The 18,972-nt window shown below is 47.3% G+C and overlaps 1 protein-coding gene across 1 annotated transcript; it reads left to right on the plus strand.

The window, feature by feature from the left end:
- Positions 1-11,412: 11,412 nt before the first annotated feature.
- On the plus strand, positions 11,413-18,972 carry LOC138950174 (dynein axonemal heavy chain 6-like). Its single transcript, XM_070321913.1, has 10 exons — positions 11,413-11,508; positions 12,882-12,986; positions 13,411-13,525; positions 13,805-14,097; positions 15,450-15,536; positions 15,841-15,933; positions 16,930-17,083; positions 17,575-17,738; positions 17,995-18,217; positions 18,858-18,972. Exons 2-10 carry the CDS (start codon positions 12,930-12,932, stop codon positions 18,959-18,961), a joined length of 1,290 nt encoding a protein of 429 aa, XP_070178014.1. The 5' UTR covers positions 11,413-11,508; positions 12,882-12,929; the 3' UTR covers positions 18,962-18,972.

An 18,972-nucleotide genomic window follows, 5' to 3' on the forward strand; every position in this document is an offset into this window, starting at 1 on the left:
ATTAAAGCTACGACCTTTAGCTTTCCATTGCAATAGATCACATTTCGTGAAAACTTATATTTATTTAGTAGGATGCAAAAACAATGGTCCTAGTGAAGGCACTGAACCAACTTCAGTGCGGAAAATTACAAAACTCTCTAAACTGGAATAATGGACAAACTCATAAATCATACAGATAAAAAGAAGAACCCTAGACAAACATCATGATATGCGTTACTTGGGGGAAAATTATACATTGACTTAGTACGAAGCGGTAAAGTCCGAAAGTAAATGGAATCGGCTAAATTCCTGCGCGAGTACCTGTCTGCATAAATTAGCAATCTTTGCAGAGGAACCAAGCATCACTCATTACAACCAAATCCTTATAAACAAACTAAAATCATATGCAAAATAGGTACGGGATATGTAATAGTGATACAAAAATGACAAAACAATGATTGAAAAGACAAAGATGAGTTTGTGAGAATCAATTTCTCTCGACGATACATGAAAACCGGTCAAGGTCAGAGTGACGCTTTGGTCAGTTCGAAGCATTATCGTAAATAACACAATAATATGCAGCCATCCAGCCTAATCAGTGACTTCTATGCAAACCTAAATATAATTAGGACCGTATCAAAGATAAAAGGGACGTTGAAAGATAGAAGTTAGGTAGATATATAAAGAAAGGTATTTCATTAGAATTTGCTCCGGCAATGGTGCGCGCGCAGCATCGTATCGTCTGCTATGGGATGGGTGATCCCGTTTGTACTGTACACAAGGCTGTTTCGCTATGCGATGATTAGAGTGTCTAGGATAGCGAAGTGCACTTGGCTACATCCCCCCCAACTCTTTTACATATCAGCGGCCGCGCTGATTTTAAGAAAAACAGGAAAGCCTAAGGGCTGAATTTATCAAACCATCTTAGATTATCCAAAAAGAGAAAAATTGCGAAAACTTTGCCTATTGAAGGTGGTCAAAGGCCTTCTGATGAGCCTCTGTCACACGTAGGCGATGTTGCCGCACCCAGTCGATGGTGCCGCTGGCTGCTGGGGCTGGGAAGCCCAACATGTCGTCAACGGGCAGCCTGGGTTGTTGCCCGAAGAGCAGGAAGTGTGGTGCGAAGCCCGTGGACGCATGGGGTGTGTTGTTGTAGGCCTGGACCAGCTCCGGGAGATGAAGGGGCCACCTGGTCTTCTGCTCGTGGTGCAGGGAGCGTAACAGGTTATGCATTGACCTGTTAAACCGTTCGCATTGGCCGTTGCCCTGCGGATAATACGGTGTGGTGCGACTCTTTTTGATGCCGTACATGTCGCAGAGTTCCTTTATGAGTTTGGATTCAAAGTCTCTGCCCTGGTCACTGTGGATTCGCTCCGGAACCCCGAAGCGCTGGAACCAGTTGTTGACCAGAACTTTCGCCACCGTCGCAGCTTCTTGATTCCTGGTGGGAATCGCCTGTGTGAACTTGCTGAAGACATCAGTGAGGACGAGGACGTTCTAGCGGTTGTCGCTGGCGATTTCTAGTTTGGTGAAGTCCACGGCGAGGACCTGAAGAGGGCGGCTGGCCAGCAAAGGCGTAGAAGTGGTGTGGGTCGTCGAGGGGAGACGACCCATACAGCAGCGCTGACAGTTGTCGAGGTACTGCTTCACCTGGCTGTACATTGCTGGCCAGTAGACCCGGGACCGAAGAAGTTGCATGGTTCTGTCGTAGCCCTGATGACCCATGTTGTCGTGTAGCATGGCTAGGACATCTGGACGGAGCGTTGACGGCAGGACGAGCTGGAACTGGGGCCCGTGGATGGAGTCAGTTACCTTTCTATAGAGGACGCCATCTCTCAGATAGAGACGGTCGTGCTGTTGTACAAGACTGCGCAGCTGACGGTCTTGGCCTGTGGCAGGTTTGGTGGGCCAGGTCGTTAAAACAGGCCCGATGGTGCTGTCTTCCCTCTGAAGCCGTTGTAGTTCTGTGGACGACAGCCGAGGGAAGATTGTCTCGGGCTCTGCTTTTGTGTCTGGTGATGGAAGGCGGGAGCGACGTCTGGGATGGCGGCAGCCTGTCGCTCGCAGCAGATTTGTTGCGCTGCTGCCAATTCAGGGGGGAGGGAGGTGGACGTCGTGGGAGAGAGAAAAGACGGGGGCATCCTGGAGAGGGCGTCAGCGGGGTTTGTTTTCCCTGGCTGGTATTTGATCGTAAAATTGAACTGAGCCAGTTGGGCTGCCCAGCACTGTTCCAGAGCTCCGAGGGGAGCCGTTTTGTAGTGGACCAATGGATTGTTGTCCGTGAGGACGGTAAATGTGGCCCCCAGCAGGTAGTGTCTGAATTTTTTGGAAATTGCCCATTTTATTGCCAGGAATTCCAGTTTCATGCTGCTGTATGCAGCCTGGTTTTTCTCTGTCGGCCGCAATCGTCGACTCGCGTAGGCGATGACTCTGCGTCGTCCTTCCTGTTCCTGGGAGAGGATGGCGCTAAGTCCGTCGTGGCTGGCGTCTGTCTCCAGGATGAAAGGCTGCTTGAAGTCAGCGTAGGCAAGGACTGGGGCCGAGGTCAGGGCTCGCTTCATGGCGTCGAAAGTGGCTTGATGCGTGTCTTGCCAGAGGTGCCTCAGGTCTGTTTTCTTCTTCTTCTTGGTGCCTTTTTTCGGCCTCTGCCACCAGGTCGTGCAGAGGACCCGCGAGCTTCGAAAACTTGGCAATGAAGCGCCGGTAATAGCTTGCGAACCCGAGGAAGCTGCGGACTTCAGTTGTGGTCGTGGGCGTAGGCCAGTTGACCACGGCGTCGACCTTGCCGGCTTCACAGCTGATGCCCTCTGCCGAAATTGTGTGGCCCAAATAGGTGACCTGGCGGCGAAGGAACTGACACTTGTCTGGACGGATCTTGAGGCCGGTCTTGATAAGACGTTCCAGCAGGCGGTCGAGGTGTTCCAGGTGCTCGTCAAAGGTCTTGGAGTAGACGAGGAGGTCGTCCAGGTAGACGAGCAAGAACTGGAACAAGAACTCTGACATCGTGGTCTGCATAAGACGCTGGAACGTGGCTGGGGCAGAAATGAGTCCCATGGGCATGCGTGTGTATTCGTAGAGGCCCATGGGGGTGACAAACGCCGTCTTGTGCTGGTCCGCCGGGTCCATCGCAATCTGGTGGTAGCCGCTGGCCAGGTCGAGGGTCGATAAGTATTGAGACCCCACCAGTGCGTCGAAGGACTCCTGGATTCATGGTAGCGGGTAGGCGTCGCCGACTGTCTTGGAATTGAGCCGGCGGTAGTCGACGCAGAGGCGGATGGAGCCGTCCTTCTTCCTGACGATGACAATTGGGGCAGCGTAAGGGCTATGGCTCTCTGTGATGATATTGCGATCGAGCAGCTCCTTCAGATGCTCTCGCACCTCCTTGAAATTGTTTGGGGGAATGCGGCGGTAAGGCTGGGCGACAGCTTTGGAGTCTGTCGTCCTCAATTTGTGTGGACGGCGTCGCAGTAGCCCAAGTCTGCTGGAGTGTTCTGGAACGCGTCAGCTCGTTTGCTGAGCAGCTCTTCGAGGCGTTGCTTCTGGCTGCTAGTTCCATCGAAGTCTGGCAGATGGAATGGAGCTGGTGCCGGTGTTTTTGTGTCTCCTGAAGACAGGCGTTGCGTGGAGATGACTAGCTCGTTGACTGTAGCGCTGTAGGTGACGTCGGACTGGCTCTCGACTGTGTCAGTGACGTGCAGTGTGGCGATCGGCGTTCTGGCTGGCAGCGTCTTGTCCTCAGGAGAGAGGTTTGCAATCCTGATGAACCGGCAGGAGGGGTCCCCAGCGACCAAGGTGGGGACAGTCAGCAGACCGCCAGGAAGGGGATGGGAAAGAGGAGAAGCCAGCAATTGCCGAGTGTACCTCTGGTTGCTGGTAACCCGGATTGTGGCCATGGAGTAGGCAGGGATTGAGCAGGGAGTGGAAGTCCGAGCTAGACCACGTGTTGAGTTGCGATCTAGTCGAACTTCCCGGACAGCAGCTTGCAGGGAAGGAGGGAGGTTGGACATCTGGGGCAGGCAAGTTGAAAGGACGTTCATGCCCACCAAGACCGGCAGTCGCTTCTTGCTGTTCTGCATGAACGGCTCGGTAGGCTCCTTGACGACAAGGACTGGAACATCCTTGCAGAGGTGGCCCAGGATGGAGATGTCGACGACGATGACCCCGGAGTAAGGAACTTCAGCGCCGTTGACAGCTCGAAGGGTGACGTGGCAGGCACTGATGTCGCAGTGGGCGAGATGCTGGGCCACCCATGTGTCGGTGACGGTCGTCACCTCATTGCCTGTGTCGAGTAGAGCTTCGGCCGGGCGTCCGTTGATTGAGATATCGGCAGTTGGACACTGGCCGGTGAGTGATGTCTTCTTCTTCCTACCCCCGCTGAATGTTTTGTGACAGCGGGAGTTAAAAGTGTTTCATGCTGCTGGTGCTGTTGTTGTTGCTGTGGTCGGGGCCGATGCCGCTGTTTGTTGTGGTATCGCTGTTTCTGGAAGCAGTCGGATTCCCGGTGGCCGACTCTGCCACACCAGTTGCACTGGGGTTGATGGTTCTGCTGTTGGTGATGGTGGTGCGTCGGTGCAGCTGGTGGTGGTTGTGACGTCAGTTGTAGCTTGAGGGACTCTGTCTCCGTGGTGAGGGCAGCGATGCGTGCTTCGAGCCTTGCGATGGAGGGATCCGGTGCAGCAAAGACTTGTTCAGCTGTTGCTTCAGCAGGGCTATCTTCCCGCATCCATCGCATGGCCTCGCTGGTGACCTCGTCGAAGGTGGCGGCCGGCTTTTCTCGCAGGAAACGGCACATGTCACGCTTCAGGGATTGTGGGTGGAGTCCTGTGGCGAAGGTCTTGCGCAGCGTATTGTCGTTCAGTGTGTTGGCCTCGGCAGCATTGGTCTTGGCCCACACAGCGCGTAGATGGCTGGCGTACTCGCTAACGGACTCGCCGAGACCCTGTTGTCGTCTGTGGAAGGCGGCAGCCAGCGCGACACTATCTCGCTGGTCGCCCCACGTCTGCTCCAAGATGGCGTAAATTTTGGCCGGCGTGTTGACCTCTGCTGCTGGTCGCCTGATGACCTCCTGTCGAGCCCTTCCGTCCAGCGCTCCAAGGATCCATGCCGCTGCAGCAAGTGCAGGGACCGTCTGTAGCTGCAGGATCAGCTTGGCCTCCTGAATAAAAGTCTCGGCGCAGTCGCCCTCGCCGGTGAAACGCCTCAGCTTGCAGAGCCGCAGGTTGGGGGTGTTTGCCTCGTCCGCCATGTTTGCCTGTACTGTCTTCTTTCAGTTGATGCTTCTGTACCCTGCTGCGCAGCGCCAAATGTAGTGGAGGAATAAGAATAAGAATAAGAATAAGAATACTTTATTATCTCATAGAGAAATTCAGGCGTGGTACATAACAATAGTACAAACAAGACATTGATTTTACATAAAACATATAGCACTATATAACAGGGCAGGTTATAGAAACACCTTCCACATACCTCTCTGGACATTCCTTGCATTGTTCTTACGCATTCAGACATGAACACATCCATGTCTCACTTACACATCGCACACATGGACATTCTTATACGCTCAACTTACCCATTCACACATGGACATTCCACCACGCTCCACTTACACATTCTTATACGCTCCACTTACACATTCACACATGGGCATTCTAATATATGCTCCACTCCCACATGGACATTCGACTACGCCCACTTACACGTTCACATATGGACATCTTTAAAGCACTGCGCTTACATTCTCGCACACCTACGCGTATAACGAACTATGGCTAAACATCATTGCAAAATATCATAGCATACAATATATCACAGAAAATATACGGTTGTACATAAAACCAATACATACATGTACATTACTACTGATTGCACTGGCAGAAGAGGGGCTGCGTCGGGTATGTGGATGTGTTTACATGTTGCTAAGGGTGATGGATTTGGGGATGAAGCTGTTTTGCAGCCGGAGTGTCCTAGCTTTGTGCGTGCGAAGTCTACGGCCAGAGGGAAGGAGTTCATAGAGGTGGGCAAGGACATGGGACCTATCTGAAGCTATCCGCCTACTCTTTCTCACCACACGCTTTTCATACCACTTGCTTGCTGCCTGCCAATCACCTTGCTACTGACATTCACCATTCGCACTAAGACATTCCTGTTCTTCACACTCAGACCTCCATACCAGGACACAAAACCGAAAGTGATGACAGACTCGATGAAAGAGCGGTAGAAAGTTTGGAGGATAGAAGGGTTCACATTCAACTTCCTAAGTTTCTGAAGGCAGTAGATGCGTGACTGACATTTTTTGTGTATGAGGGTGGTGTTTGCATTGAAGGACAGCTTATCATCGATAACTGTGCCAAGATACTTATATTCAGTCACACACTCAACAGTCACACCATCAATCATCAGGTCAGGGACAGGGGCAGGGTTTCTTCTAAAGTCTATCAGAAGTTCTTTGGTCTTTGTCACATTTAGGTCTAAAAAGTTGTCTTTACACCAGGCGTTGAAACGTTCTACTTCTGCAAAGTAAGTTGCGTCACTATTGGAGAGATCTTCTAGCGCTGTATCATCTGAATATTTGATAAGAAGGGTGGAGTCAGTGCCACTGCAGTCGTTAGTGTAGAGTGTGAACAACACAGGGGAGATAACTGTACCCTGTGGAGAGCCTATGGAGGTGGACCTAAGGGAAGAGAGAGCTGTCTGAAAGCGGACTGACTGGGTTCTGTTAACGAGAAAGTTGATAATCCACAGGATAAGCCTTGGAGTCACGCTGTAGCGGAGAAGTTTCTGGGCCATGAGGCAGGGTTGGATAGTGTTGAAGGCAGAAGAGAAGTCTATGAAAAGAATGCGTACAAAAGAACCAGGTTTTTCTAAGTGTGTGTATGCGTTGTGTAAGAGTGTGAGTGTGGCGTCATCTGTGCATCTGTTCTGCTTGTATGCAAACTGGAAGGGATCCTGATGGGGCTTGACCTGATGGAGCAGTCTAAAGAGGACAATGCGCTCAAAGCACTTCATAACAATAGAGGTGAGAGCTACAGGGCGATAGTCATTCAGGGTTTTGGGCTTGTTGTTCTTGGGGACAGGGCAGATCGTAGAGTTTTTCCAGAGTCTGGGCACAGTGCAATCTTTCAGAGACCAACTAAACAAACGGCTAAAAACAACGGACAACTGACAGGCACATGATCTCAAAACACGTCCACCGATGTTATCAGGACCAACTACTTTCTTTACATTCAACTTGCTAAAAACCTTCTCAACAGTCTTGCCTTGAATTTCAAAGTCCTCCTCATCACCTGCCATATCTACCTTAAGCTGGGAAGTCACGCTGTCTAAATCATCCTTCAAATCATCTTTCTCAAATCTACAATAAAACTCGTTTAATTTCTCAGAAAATTCAACCTGTTCTTTCATCGGCATGCTATTGCTACTGGATTTTGATTTGGCCTGTCCTGACAAAGTTTTAAGTCCTTTCCATGCGTCTGCTAAGCTACCTGATTCAAACTGTGACTCTACTTTCTCTTTGTACTGTCTCTTCGCTTCCAAAATTTCTTTCCTCAACTTGTTCTGTACTACTTTCCTTTCTACTCTATCTCCAGTCTGAAATGCTACCTTTTTCTCGTTGAGTGTGGCTTTGAGAGACTTTGAAATCCAAGGTTTGTTGTTGGGGTACAATTTCACTGTCTTAGATGGGACAATCATATCCTCACAAAAATTGACATAGTCAGAAATCACTTCAGTAGCTTCGTCTACACTAACACTAGAATCAAGAAACATGTCCCAATCTGTACACTCAAAACATCCCTGCAACTGCTCTACGCTATCCTGAGACCACACCTTAACTGACTTCTTCACTACGGGTTCTGTCTGAATTTTGGGTTTGTAGGCTGGGACAAGAAATACACTATTGTGGTCTGAGTTACCTACGGGAGGGAGAACAAACGATCGGTAGGCCTTGGGGACGTTTCCATACACTAAGTCTATTGTCTTGTTCTTGCGGGTAGGGACAGTCACGTACTGGTGGAAAGTCGGTAGGTTCGTGCGTAAGTCACAGTCGTTAAAGTCACCTGCAATAAAGTTTGGGGCGTCAGGGGAGATAAGCTGCAACTCTCTGATCACATCTGCTATTTGGGCTGAGGCGTGGGAGGGGTTGGAGTGAGGGGGAGTGTAGATGACCGTAACAAAAATCTGACCAAACTCGCGGGGGAGATAACGGGGCCTAAAAGACACAGACAGTAAATCTAAATCCCGTGTGTTGAGCTGCTTTCTAACCGTTACGCTTGACTTGCTACACCACCGTTCATTGACATATAGGCCCACCCCACCACCCCACCGTTTCCCGCTAATCTTGCTGTCTCTATCTGTTCTAAAAGGCGTACCAAAACCTTCAATCGCAACACTGTCATCACTCACATCCTCATTCCACCAGGTTTCAGAAAAGCACATCAGACACGTATTCTTGTACTCGCTCGTCAATCGCACATTCGCTACCAGTTCCTCAAAGTTCATGTTGTCACTCTTGGGTCGGATAGATCGCACATTCGCCATGATCATCGATGGTAGTGGGGGACAGTTCTTGTTTCTTCTCAGTCGTCTCATCACACCGCCTCTCTTTCCTCTCTTTCTCTTTTTCGCACTGTTCTGACACTCGTCGTTCAACACAGTTCTCTTCATCTCGTCAGGCAAGTCATACACACTGTCACTCCTGTCACTCAAAGCTTTCAACAACAACAATGATTCGCGTGTGTACTGAACCGTACTACGCATCGTGCCACCGCCGCCATCTTGGTCAGTGAGACCGGCCACACCAACACACTTGAGCACGGAAAGACACGCCAACACAGTCACAAACCTTCTGAAAATATCCACAGTCTTCATCTTGCAACATTCACACAGCACTCTGCCATACACAGAAATGAAGAATCACAGGGAAAACAGGGTAAATCCACGAAAAATGACAGAGACAATGTACCACAGCGTCGCCCGATGCAGAGCGCTACATACATAGGAACCGACAAGGAATAAGATGAAAGTGTTTTTAAATTGATTTCGACAATTTAATTTTGATAATAATTTTTATACAGTATATTTAATTTTCAGAGCTTGTTTTTAATCCAAATATAACATAATTATATGTTTTTGGAATCAGAAAATGATGGAGAATAAGATGAACGTAAATTTGAATCGTTTTATAAATTTTTTTTTTTTTTTTTTACAGTTTTCAGATTTTAATGACCAAAGTTGTGCATGCCGATGTGGCATGCATTCACCTACTTTTTGTTGTAATTACGTTTGCTCAAGCCATTGCACGATGTAAAAAGAAGTAAACCGTGTTTTTATTGTGGCACTTTGTTGTGACCCGTTTTGTGGAGCGTTAATATTTTTACGTGAGATTCACGTGCTCCTTGTTCAGTTGTTGTGACCTGGTTTTGGTCGGAGTGTCACAAACTGCGTCGTTTAGTTCTAGAACACCGTGAGATTCACGTGCTCTTTTCCGTGTCTTGATTTTGGGGTGAGCCCTGCGAATCTGCGTTGCAAGTTTTAGAATACGTGTGACTCACGTGTTTTTAGCTTTGTGATGTCAGCTAGTTCCTTGGTCTTCTTTCTGTTAAATATACCGTTTTAAGTTTTGAGCATGCACGGAGTGCGTGATCGGTTACTGATTGGTTGTAAAATAGTAGTTTCACCCGATTCTGTCTTAGGAATGTTGTTGGTTGGTCAATACAGTGACCTTTGACTTTTGAATAACTATTCCATGTTAGGTTTTTGTTTCCATAAATACCACTGCTTGACTCCTGTCTCGTCAGTCGATCTGAGGGTTTTAGGAAGTGTTTGGTTTTGTTCTGTAAACGTATGAAGGTTAACAAGTGAACCAACGGAGTGTTTCTTATGTTTTAACGTCAACGTAATGTTCTTGGAGACAGTTGTTTCTCAAGTGTGAATCGTTTTGTGCCCTTCGTTTGTGAGGCAACACGTTTTGGTACTGCTGGTCAACCCACACAGCGCATAAGGTAATTTTGTTGTTACTTGTTTGTGTTGTGTTTTGGTCGCCATTTTGTAATGACTTTGTGAGTTGTTTATGTATAACGTGAGTTGAAAGTCTGACTTGTTGTAGTGTTTCTTTATTGTGTGTTCAACTGTTCTAGTGTTGTGAACGTACAGCAATGATTTGTAGACGCTAGAAAGTCGCTAATGTTTATAATGATAACTTGTGTTTTCTGTGGTTAACGAAGTTCGAAGTGAAACGTTTTCTCCGACTTTTTCAGCCTTACGTTAAAAGAATTTAGGTAAAAGAAGCTTGCGGTCTGTGGTGATCGTTTGTAAACGGGCTTATTTCTTGTAACGTTATTGAGGGAAAGTGGATGAGTAAATATCTTGTTTGTGACTTTGATTAACGCAGGAACATTGTCGTTAGGAGACTTTTTGGTATGACACTGACAGTTTGCTTTGTATTCCTGGCCTGATGAGTCAACGTTTTGTATTTTTCTGAAAGTAGCCATTTCGGATTTAAACGTATGTATGCTAAGTTTCTTGAGTATTCTTAGTGCTTATGGTATTGTTGAACGTACGGAACGTAATTCTTTATTGTTGTTGAAGGACTAACCAACGAGTGTTTGGTATTTGTAACTTTCTTGTCTGTTTGTCTTCGCCTGTCTTGTGATTGTTTATTTTTCTTGTTTTTACTTCTCGTGTCTTGTTAATGCATTTAATACCTTTGCCATGTCTAATAATTTGTTTTCTTTTCTCTTTTTCTTTCTGTTCATAAGTTTTTTACCGCAATACGTAGTACTGTACCTATATATATGCATTACTGATACCTAGTGTCAGATGTAAATTAATAAACCAGTACTTTTGCGCGTTATCGCTTGTAACCTGTGTTTGTCATTTCGTATGAACAATATGTAGTACCAGCCTCGCTCACGAAGGCGCGCACAAAAGTCATTAATTAATTTTTAAGCCACCAAGCTGAAATGCAATACCGAAGTCCGGGCTTCGTCGAAGATTACTTGACCAAAATTTCAACCAATTTGGTTGAAAAATGAGGGCGTGACAGTGCCGCCTCAACTTTCACGAAAAGCCGGATATGACGTCATCAAAGACATTTATCAAAAAAATGAAAAAAACGTTCGGGGATTTCATACCCAGGAACTCTCATGTCAAATTTCATAAAGATCGGTCCAGTAGTTTAGTCTGAATCGCTCTACACACACACACACACACACACACACACACACACACACACACACACACGCACATACACCACGACCCTCGTCTCGATTCCCCCCTCTACGTTAAAACATTTAGTCAAAACTTGACTAAATGTAACAAACAAATCATCAAAGTGAGAGAGTCTTGAATTGTTAGTCTTAAAAGGGGGGGGTGGATGCAAAGTATGTGTGCATAAAGTGTTGACACAGCTGACGGTGGTGTGTAGTTTCAGTGCTGGGTGTGGACTGGCGCCGCATCGTGTTCGGTATCTGCTTCTTCCACGCCATCATCCTGGAGAGAAAGAAGTTTGGACCGCTGGGCTGGAACATCAAGGTACGTGTTGACACACACAGGTGGATAATTAAGACCAGAAGCTGTGTTAGATAGGAACAAGTTTGGACAGCTGGGATGGAACATCAAGGTAGAACATGAGTTTGGCCCCCTGTGTTGAAGCATTAATTAAGGTACGGTCACATATCGTACAACAAGAAAGGCTAGTTTCTTGGAAACATTTAAATCAGGACAAAGCAAGACATTCAGAAAAACCTCTGCCTGTTAACTGTTGTTTTGTCCTGCATCAAATGTTCCATGTCCTGCATCAAATGTTCCACGTCCTGCATCAAATGTTCCATGTCCTGCATCGAATGTTCCATGTCCTGCATCAAATGTTCCACGTCCTGCATCGAATGTTCCACGTCCTGCATCAAATGTTCCATGTCCTGCATCAAATGTTCCATGTCCTGCATCAAATGTTTCATGTCCTGCGTCAAATGTTCCATGTCCTGCATCAAATGTTCCATGTCCAGCATCAAATGTTCCATGTCATGCATCAGATGTTCCATGTCATGCATCAAATGTTCCATGTCATGCATCAAATGTTCTATGTCCTGCATCAAATGTTCCATGTCCTGCATCAAATGTTCCATGTCCAGCATCAAATGTTCAACGTCCTGCATCAAATGTTCCATGTCCAGCATCAAATGTTCAACGTCCTGCATCAAATGTTCCATGTCCTGCATCAAATGTTCCATGTCATGCATCAAATGTTCCATGTCCTGCATCAAATGTTCCATGTCCTGCATCAAATGTTCCATGTCCTGCATCAAATGTTCCATGTCCAGCATCAAATGTTCCATGTCCTGCATCAAATGTTCCATGTCCTGCATCAAATGTTCCATGTCCTGCATCAAATGTTCCATGTCCTGCATCAAATGTTCCATGTCCTGCATCAAATGTTCCATGTCATGCATCAAATGTTCCATGTCCTTATTGGTGGCAGTCACCTTGCATGTTGTTCTTGATGGTGGTTTCAGTAGTTCAGCGACAGTGATCGTGAGTGTGAGATCATATTGTATGTTGTGCTTGTGGTGGTTTCAATACGAGTTCAGTGACAGTGATCGTGAGTGTGAGATCATATTGTATGTTGTGCTTGTGGTGGTTTCAGTGCGAGTTCAGCGATCGTGAGTGTGAGATCATATTGTATGTTGTGCTTGTGGTGGTTTCAATACGAGTTCAGTGACAGTGATCATGAGTGTGAGATCATATTGTATGTTGTGCTTGTGGTGGTTTCAATACGAGTTCAGTGACAGTGATCGTGAGTGTGAGATCATATTGTATGTTGTGCTTGTGGTGGTTTCAGTGCGAGTTCAGCGACAGTGATCGAGAGTGTGAGATCATATTGTATGTTGTGCTTGTGGTGGTTTCAGTACGAGTTCAGCGACAGTGATCGTGAGTGTGCGCTGCTCAACCTACAGATGTTCTGCTCTGACGGTGAGATTCCCTGGGACACGCTCATCTATATCACTGGCGAGGTGAGTGTGTGTGTGCGTGTGTGTGTGTGTGTGTGTGTGTGTGTGTGTGTGTGTGCCTTTCATCCTGCTTACAGCGTGATTATTTCTGACCTTCTCCCAGTTTACTGCAAACTAAAGTGTAACTAATAATAATCCAGTGTAAAGACAAGGAGAGAGTGAGTCATCTGTGATGTGTAGTGTTTGTGATAGCTAGGACTGATTGAAATACTGATTGACACTGATTGAAATACTGATTGATATTGATTGATACTGATTGAAATACTGATTGATACTGATTGATACTGATCGACACTGATTGATACTGATTGAAATACTGATTGACACTGATTGAAATACTTATTGATACTTATTGATACTGATTGACACTGATTGAAATACTGATTGATACTGATTGAAATACTGAGTGACACTGATTGCTGTGCAGATCACGTATGGCGGGCGCGTGACGGACTTCCTGGATCAGAGATGTCTGCGTACGGTGTTCAAGACCTTCTTCAATCCCAGGACGCTGGACCCCGGCTACAAGTACTCGCCCTCCGGTAAGACTGGCTATAAGTACTCGCCCTCCGGTAAGACTAACTACAAGTACTCGCCCTCCGGTAAGACTGGCTACAAGTACTCGCCCTCCGGTAAGACTGTGGCTGACTGATTGACTGACTAGTTGTGTTAAACGTCGTCTGAGGTAAACGGGACCTATTTGGGACATGATTTGCTATACCATGTTAAAAACAAACCCTGCAAAAAGACTGGTATCTCCATTGGGAAGAAGAACAAGAGTCCACTACCCCATTGTAAGTGACTGGTGTGTCTGTGTGCAGGTATCTACTACGCGCCTCAGTTGGACACGCTGGCCGAGTACCGGCAGTACATCGAGGAGCTGCCGCAGAACGACGAGCCAGAGATCTTCGGCATGCACGAGAACGCCAACATCGCGTTCCAGACGCAGGAGACCAACGCACTCATCAACACAATCCTGGAGGTGCAGCCCCGCCAGTCGTCCGGTGGCACCGGCAAGTCCAACGACGAGATCGCCATCGACCTCTGCGACAACATCCTGGGCAAACTCATCAACAAGCTGGACATCGAGCTAGCCAGTCAGGAGATGTTCCAGGTACGTCAAGGTCAGGGTGGTGTCAAGGTCAGGGTGGTGTCAAGGTCTGGGTGGTGGTGTCAAGGTCAGGGGTGGTGGTGGTGTCAAGGTCACGTCAGGGTGGGGTCAGGGTCCTGTTCAGGGTTGTGTAAGTGTCAGGATGGTGTCAAGATCAGGGATGGTTTCAGAGTCATGTCAGGGTCAGGCCCTGATCATGCACTCATGGCGAGCCTGCCTGGGACATGTTGTTGCAGTGTGTCCAGGACCGTCCCATTAAACCCTTGTTCAATCAATGGTTTGTTGAGGGTGTGTCCCATGTTAATCATGTTCAATGGTTTGTTGAGGGCGTGTCCCATGTTAATCGTGTTCAATGGTTTGTTGAGGGTGTGTCCCATGTTAATCATGTTCAATGGTTTGTTGAGGGCGTGTCCCATGTTAATCATGTTCAATGGTTTGTTGAGGGTGTGTCCCGTGTTAATCTTGTTCAATGGTTTGTTGAGGGTGTGTCCCGTGTTAATCTTGTTCAATGGTTTGTTGAGGGTGTGTCCCATGTTAATCATGTTCAATGGTTTGTTGAGGGCGTGTCCCATGTTGATCTTGTTCAATGGTTTGTTGAGGGTGTGTCCCATGTTAATCTTGTTCAATGGTTTGTTGAGGGCGTGTCCCATGTTAATCATGTTCAATGGTTTGTTGAGGGCGTGTCCCATGTTAATCATGTTCAATGGTTTGTTGAGGGCGTGTCCCATGTTAATCTTGTTCAGTGGTTTGTTGAGGGTGTGTCCCATGTTAATCTTGTTCAATGGTTTGTTGAGGGCGTGTCCCATGTTAATCTTGTTCAATGGTTTGTTGAGGGCGTGTCCCATGTTGATCTTGTTCAATGGTTTGTTGAGGGTGTGTCCCATGTTAATCTTGTTCAATGGTTTGTTGAGGGTGTGTCCCATGTTAATCTTGTTCAATGGTTTGTTGAGGGCGTGTCCCATGTTGATCTTGTTCAATGGTTTGTTGAGGGTGTGTCCCATGTTAATCGTGTTCAATGGTTTGTTGAGGGTGTGTCCCATGCTAATCTTGTTCAGTGGTTTGTTGAGGGTGTGTCCCATGTTGATCATGTTCAATGGTTTGTTGAGGGTGTGTCCCATGTTAATCTTGTTCAATGGTTTGTTGAGGGTGTGTCCCATGTTAATCATGTTCTGTGGTTTGTTGAGGGTGTGTCCCATGTTAATCGTGTTTCAGTGCAAAAGAAACTTTGAGATAAAAGACAAACTGGGCTCAGTGTAGAGTCAAGGCGAGGTGTGTGTCAGGGTTGTTCAGTGTAATATTCATGGTTAGTTTCTTGACATTAAAAGACAGAGAGTGACCACGGCTTGGTGTTTCAGCCGGACAGCAAGGGACGTCTCAACTCGCTGACCACCGTGCTGGAACAGGAGGTTGACCGCTTCAACAAACTGCTCAAAGTCATCAAGGTATCAACCCGCTTCTCGCTCTGCCGCCTGTCTGTCCGTATGTCTGTGCCATCAATTATTGCTTAAAAGTGTGTTGATTGGTGTTAGGATACTGCTGGCAAGACTCACAATTATACATGTGATGATGATGATGATGTTGATGATGATGATGATGATGATGATGATGATGATGATGATGATGATGGCGATGATGATGATGGCAATGATGATGATGACGACTACGACAATAATGATGATGATGATGATGAAGATGATGATGATGACAATGACGATGATGATGATAACGATGACGATGATGTTGTAGAACTCGTTGGAGCAGCTGCAGAAGGCCATCAAAGGCTTCGTGGTGATGAGCGAGGAGTTGGACATGGTCTTCTCCGCCTTCCTCAACAACCAGGTAACCATGGCAACACACCACATTGCAACACACCACATAGCAACACACCACACGGCAACACACCACACAACGCATGGCAACACAACACATGGCAACACAACGCATGGCAACACACCACACGGCAACACAACACATGGCAACACAACGCATGGCAACACAACGCATGCCAATACAACACATGGCAACACAACACATGGCAACACAACACATGGCAACACAACGCATGGCAACACAACGCACGGCAACACAACGCATGGCAACACAACACATGGCAACACAACACATGGCAACACAACGCATGGCCTACACAATGGCAATACAACGCATGGCAACACAACACATGGCAATGCATGGCAACACAACACATGGCAACACAACACATGGCAACACAACGCATGGCAACACAACGCATGCCAATACAACACATGGCAACACAACACATGGCAACACATAATACAAACTGCACAGTGACAGCCCGAGCCTCACAAAAGTGTTTGTATCTCTAAAACTATGGGGAGTTTTTGATTGAGACTTCATGTAATCTTCAAATACCATAGAACCTTCCTATCAACCAATTTATAAAGGATTATCTTTGTAAACAAACAAACAAACAATGACGCCATTTCAACTACACAGTCTGGATGTTGTGGATCGTGGAAGACCCATATGGAATTAAAGAAGGCATTTTATGGTGTTTATCCCTATTTACGTTGAATCCTTCTTTGGAAAGTATGGGTCGTACACGACCTAGATCATCCGGACTGTGTAGTCCAAAGCGTGATCCGGTGAAGGTTGAAAAAAGGGGGAGGGGGCCTTGACGTGATCAATGTGATATGATGAATATCCATTTTTCTGCCTACCCCAAAACATGATAAAGAGGCCTAACGTGATCAATGTGATATGATGAATATCCACTTGGCTGCCTGCCCCAAACCATGATATAGCCCAAATATCAGGGTAACTCCAACACTGTGATGTATGCATACTGTCTGCCAGGTACCCGAGTTGTGGTCAAACGCCTCCTACCCGTCCCTGAAGCCGCTGGGTAGCTGGGTGACGGACCTGGTGCTGCGCTGTGCCTTCATCGACAGCTGGATCCGACAGGGGGCGCCCAAGTCATTCTGGCTCTCCGGGTTCTTCTACACACAGGGTGAGCACTATAAGCAGCAGCTTTGGGGGGTAATAGTGTGAAGGCTGTCTAGCTACAGTGCTTCAGTACAAAGTTTCATTAGTATTGTTCTCTCTTTCCCCACCTCTCTCTCTTTCTACCCCCACCTATGTCTCTCTCTCCCTGTCTCCCTCTTCTTTTCCCTCTCTCTTTATCTTTATACCCACCTCTCTCTCTTTCTACCCCCACCTATGTCTCTCTCTCCCTGTCTCCCTCTCCTTTTCCCTCTCTCTTTATCTTTATACCCACCTCTCTCTCTTTCTATCCCCACATCTCTCTCTCCCTGTCTCCCTCTCCTTTTCCCTCTCTCTTTATCCCCACCTCTCTCTCTTTCTATCCCCACCTGTCTCCCTCTCCTTTTCCCTCATTATCTCTATACCCACCCCTCTTTATCTCCCTCCCCCCTTTCTATCTCTTTGTTTCGCCCTCCTTGGGTAGCAGCCAGTGTGACTCAGTGTTTGTGTTGTTGCCAGGATTCCTGACGGGCACCCTGCAGAACTACGCCCGCAAGTTTGAGCTTCCCATCGACCACCTCAGCTTCCAATACACCATCATGCGGCAGTACCGCGACCAGAAGGTCGTCACCGAGCAGATGGCCGCCCTCAAGTTTGGAGAGGAGATGGACCTCGACAAAGAGGTAAAGGGGAGAGAGAGAGTTGGGAGAGAGAGAGGACGAGGGAGAAAGAGAGAGAGTGGGGAGAGAGAGAGAAATGGTGAGAGATGGGGAGAGAGAGGACGAGGGAGAAAGAGAGAGAGAGTGGGGAGAGAGAGAGAAATGGGGAGAGAGAGAGAGGGGAGAGAGAGATTTGGAGAGAGAGAGATGGGACAGGAAGAAAGAGAGAGGGAGAGAGAGAGGGTATTGTATTGTATTGTATTGTATTGTATCATTACAGCTGGATGCGCCACCGGACGGGGTGCTGGTCCACGGGCTGTTCTGTGACGGCATGCGGTGGGACGACGACATTATGAAGGTCACGGATGCGGTCAAGGGCGTGATGAACTCTCCGCTCCCCGTCATCCACATGGTGCCCCAGATGGACTACGAGCCCGACGAGTCCTGCTACACCTCCCCACTCTACAAGACTTCCGCCCGCGCTGGCGTTCTCTCCACGACAGGTGAGACAATGATGAACTAAGGATAAGGCTTTATGTATCAGGTGAGACAATGATGAACTAAGGATAAGGCTTTATGTATCAGGTAAGACAATGATTAACTAAGGATAAGGCTTCATGTATCAGGTGAGACAATGATGAACTAAGGATAAGGCTTTATGTATCAGGTAAGACAATGATTAACTAAGGATAAGGCTTCATGTATCAGGTGAGACAATGATGAACTAAGGATAAGGCTTTATGTATCAGGTGAGACAATGATGAACTAAGGATAAGGCTTTTTGTGTCCATTGAACATTGGATTTCCCTGTTTTGAGCCATGTGACGTCAGAATCCGACAAAAATAATCTTATTTAGGCGGCCAACTGAGACTACAAAATAGTGCATGTTTGTGTGTGTTAAATCGTAAAATCTGAGTTCGGACACCGAGGAGAGTCTGCACAAAGTTAACTCTGGGAAGTAAATCCCTCGTCGAACGCAGCGACAACTAGTTTTGAAGCCAGCGCCGCTACCGACTGAGGAGAGGGCAGGGGAGGGGAGTTATGAGATACATGCTACTCCTTCCAGGTCTACAAAACCTCCAGCAGATGTGTGTTGCATTATATTGTGCTATGTAACGTGTTGTTGATACGTTGTGTTGCAGGTCACTCCACTAACTACGTGGTGGCCATCCACCTGCCGTCCTGCCAGTCCCAGGATTACTGGATAGCCAAGGGAGCCGCTCTTTTGTGCCAGCTCAGTGAATAGATACACACACA

The sequence above is a fragment of the Littorina saxatilis genome, linkage group LG16 (assembly GCF_037325665.1).
Source record: "Littorina saxatilis isolate snail1 linkage group LG16, US_GU_Lsax_2.0, whole genome shotgun sequence".
NCBI classification, from domain to species: domain Eukaryota; kingdom Metazoa; phylum Mollusca; class Gastropoda; order Littorinimorpha; family Littorinidae; genus Littorina; species Littorina saxatilis.

Coding starts and splice junctions, on each gene's coding strand:
- LOC138950174 (XM_070321913.1), top strand. CDS start 12,930: ATGTTCTGCTCTGACGGTGAGATTCCCTGGGACACGCTCATCTATATC. Junction 13,526..13,804: donor CTACAAGTACTCGCCCTCCG/GTAAGACTGGCT, acceptor GTCTGTGTGCAG/GTATCTACTACGCGCCTCAG. Junction 17,739..17,994: donor AGATGGACCTCGACAAAGAG/GTAAAGGGGAGA, acceptor GTATCATTACAG/CTGGATGCGCCACCGGACGG.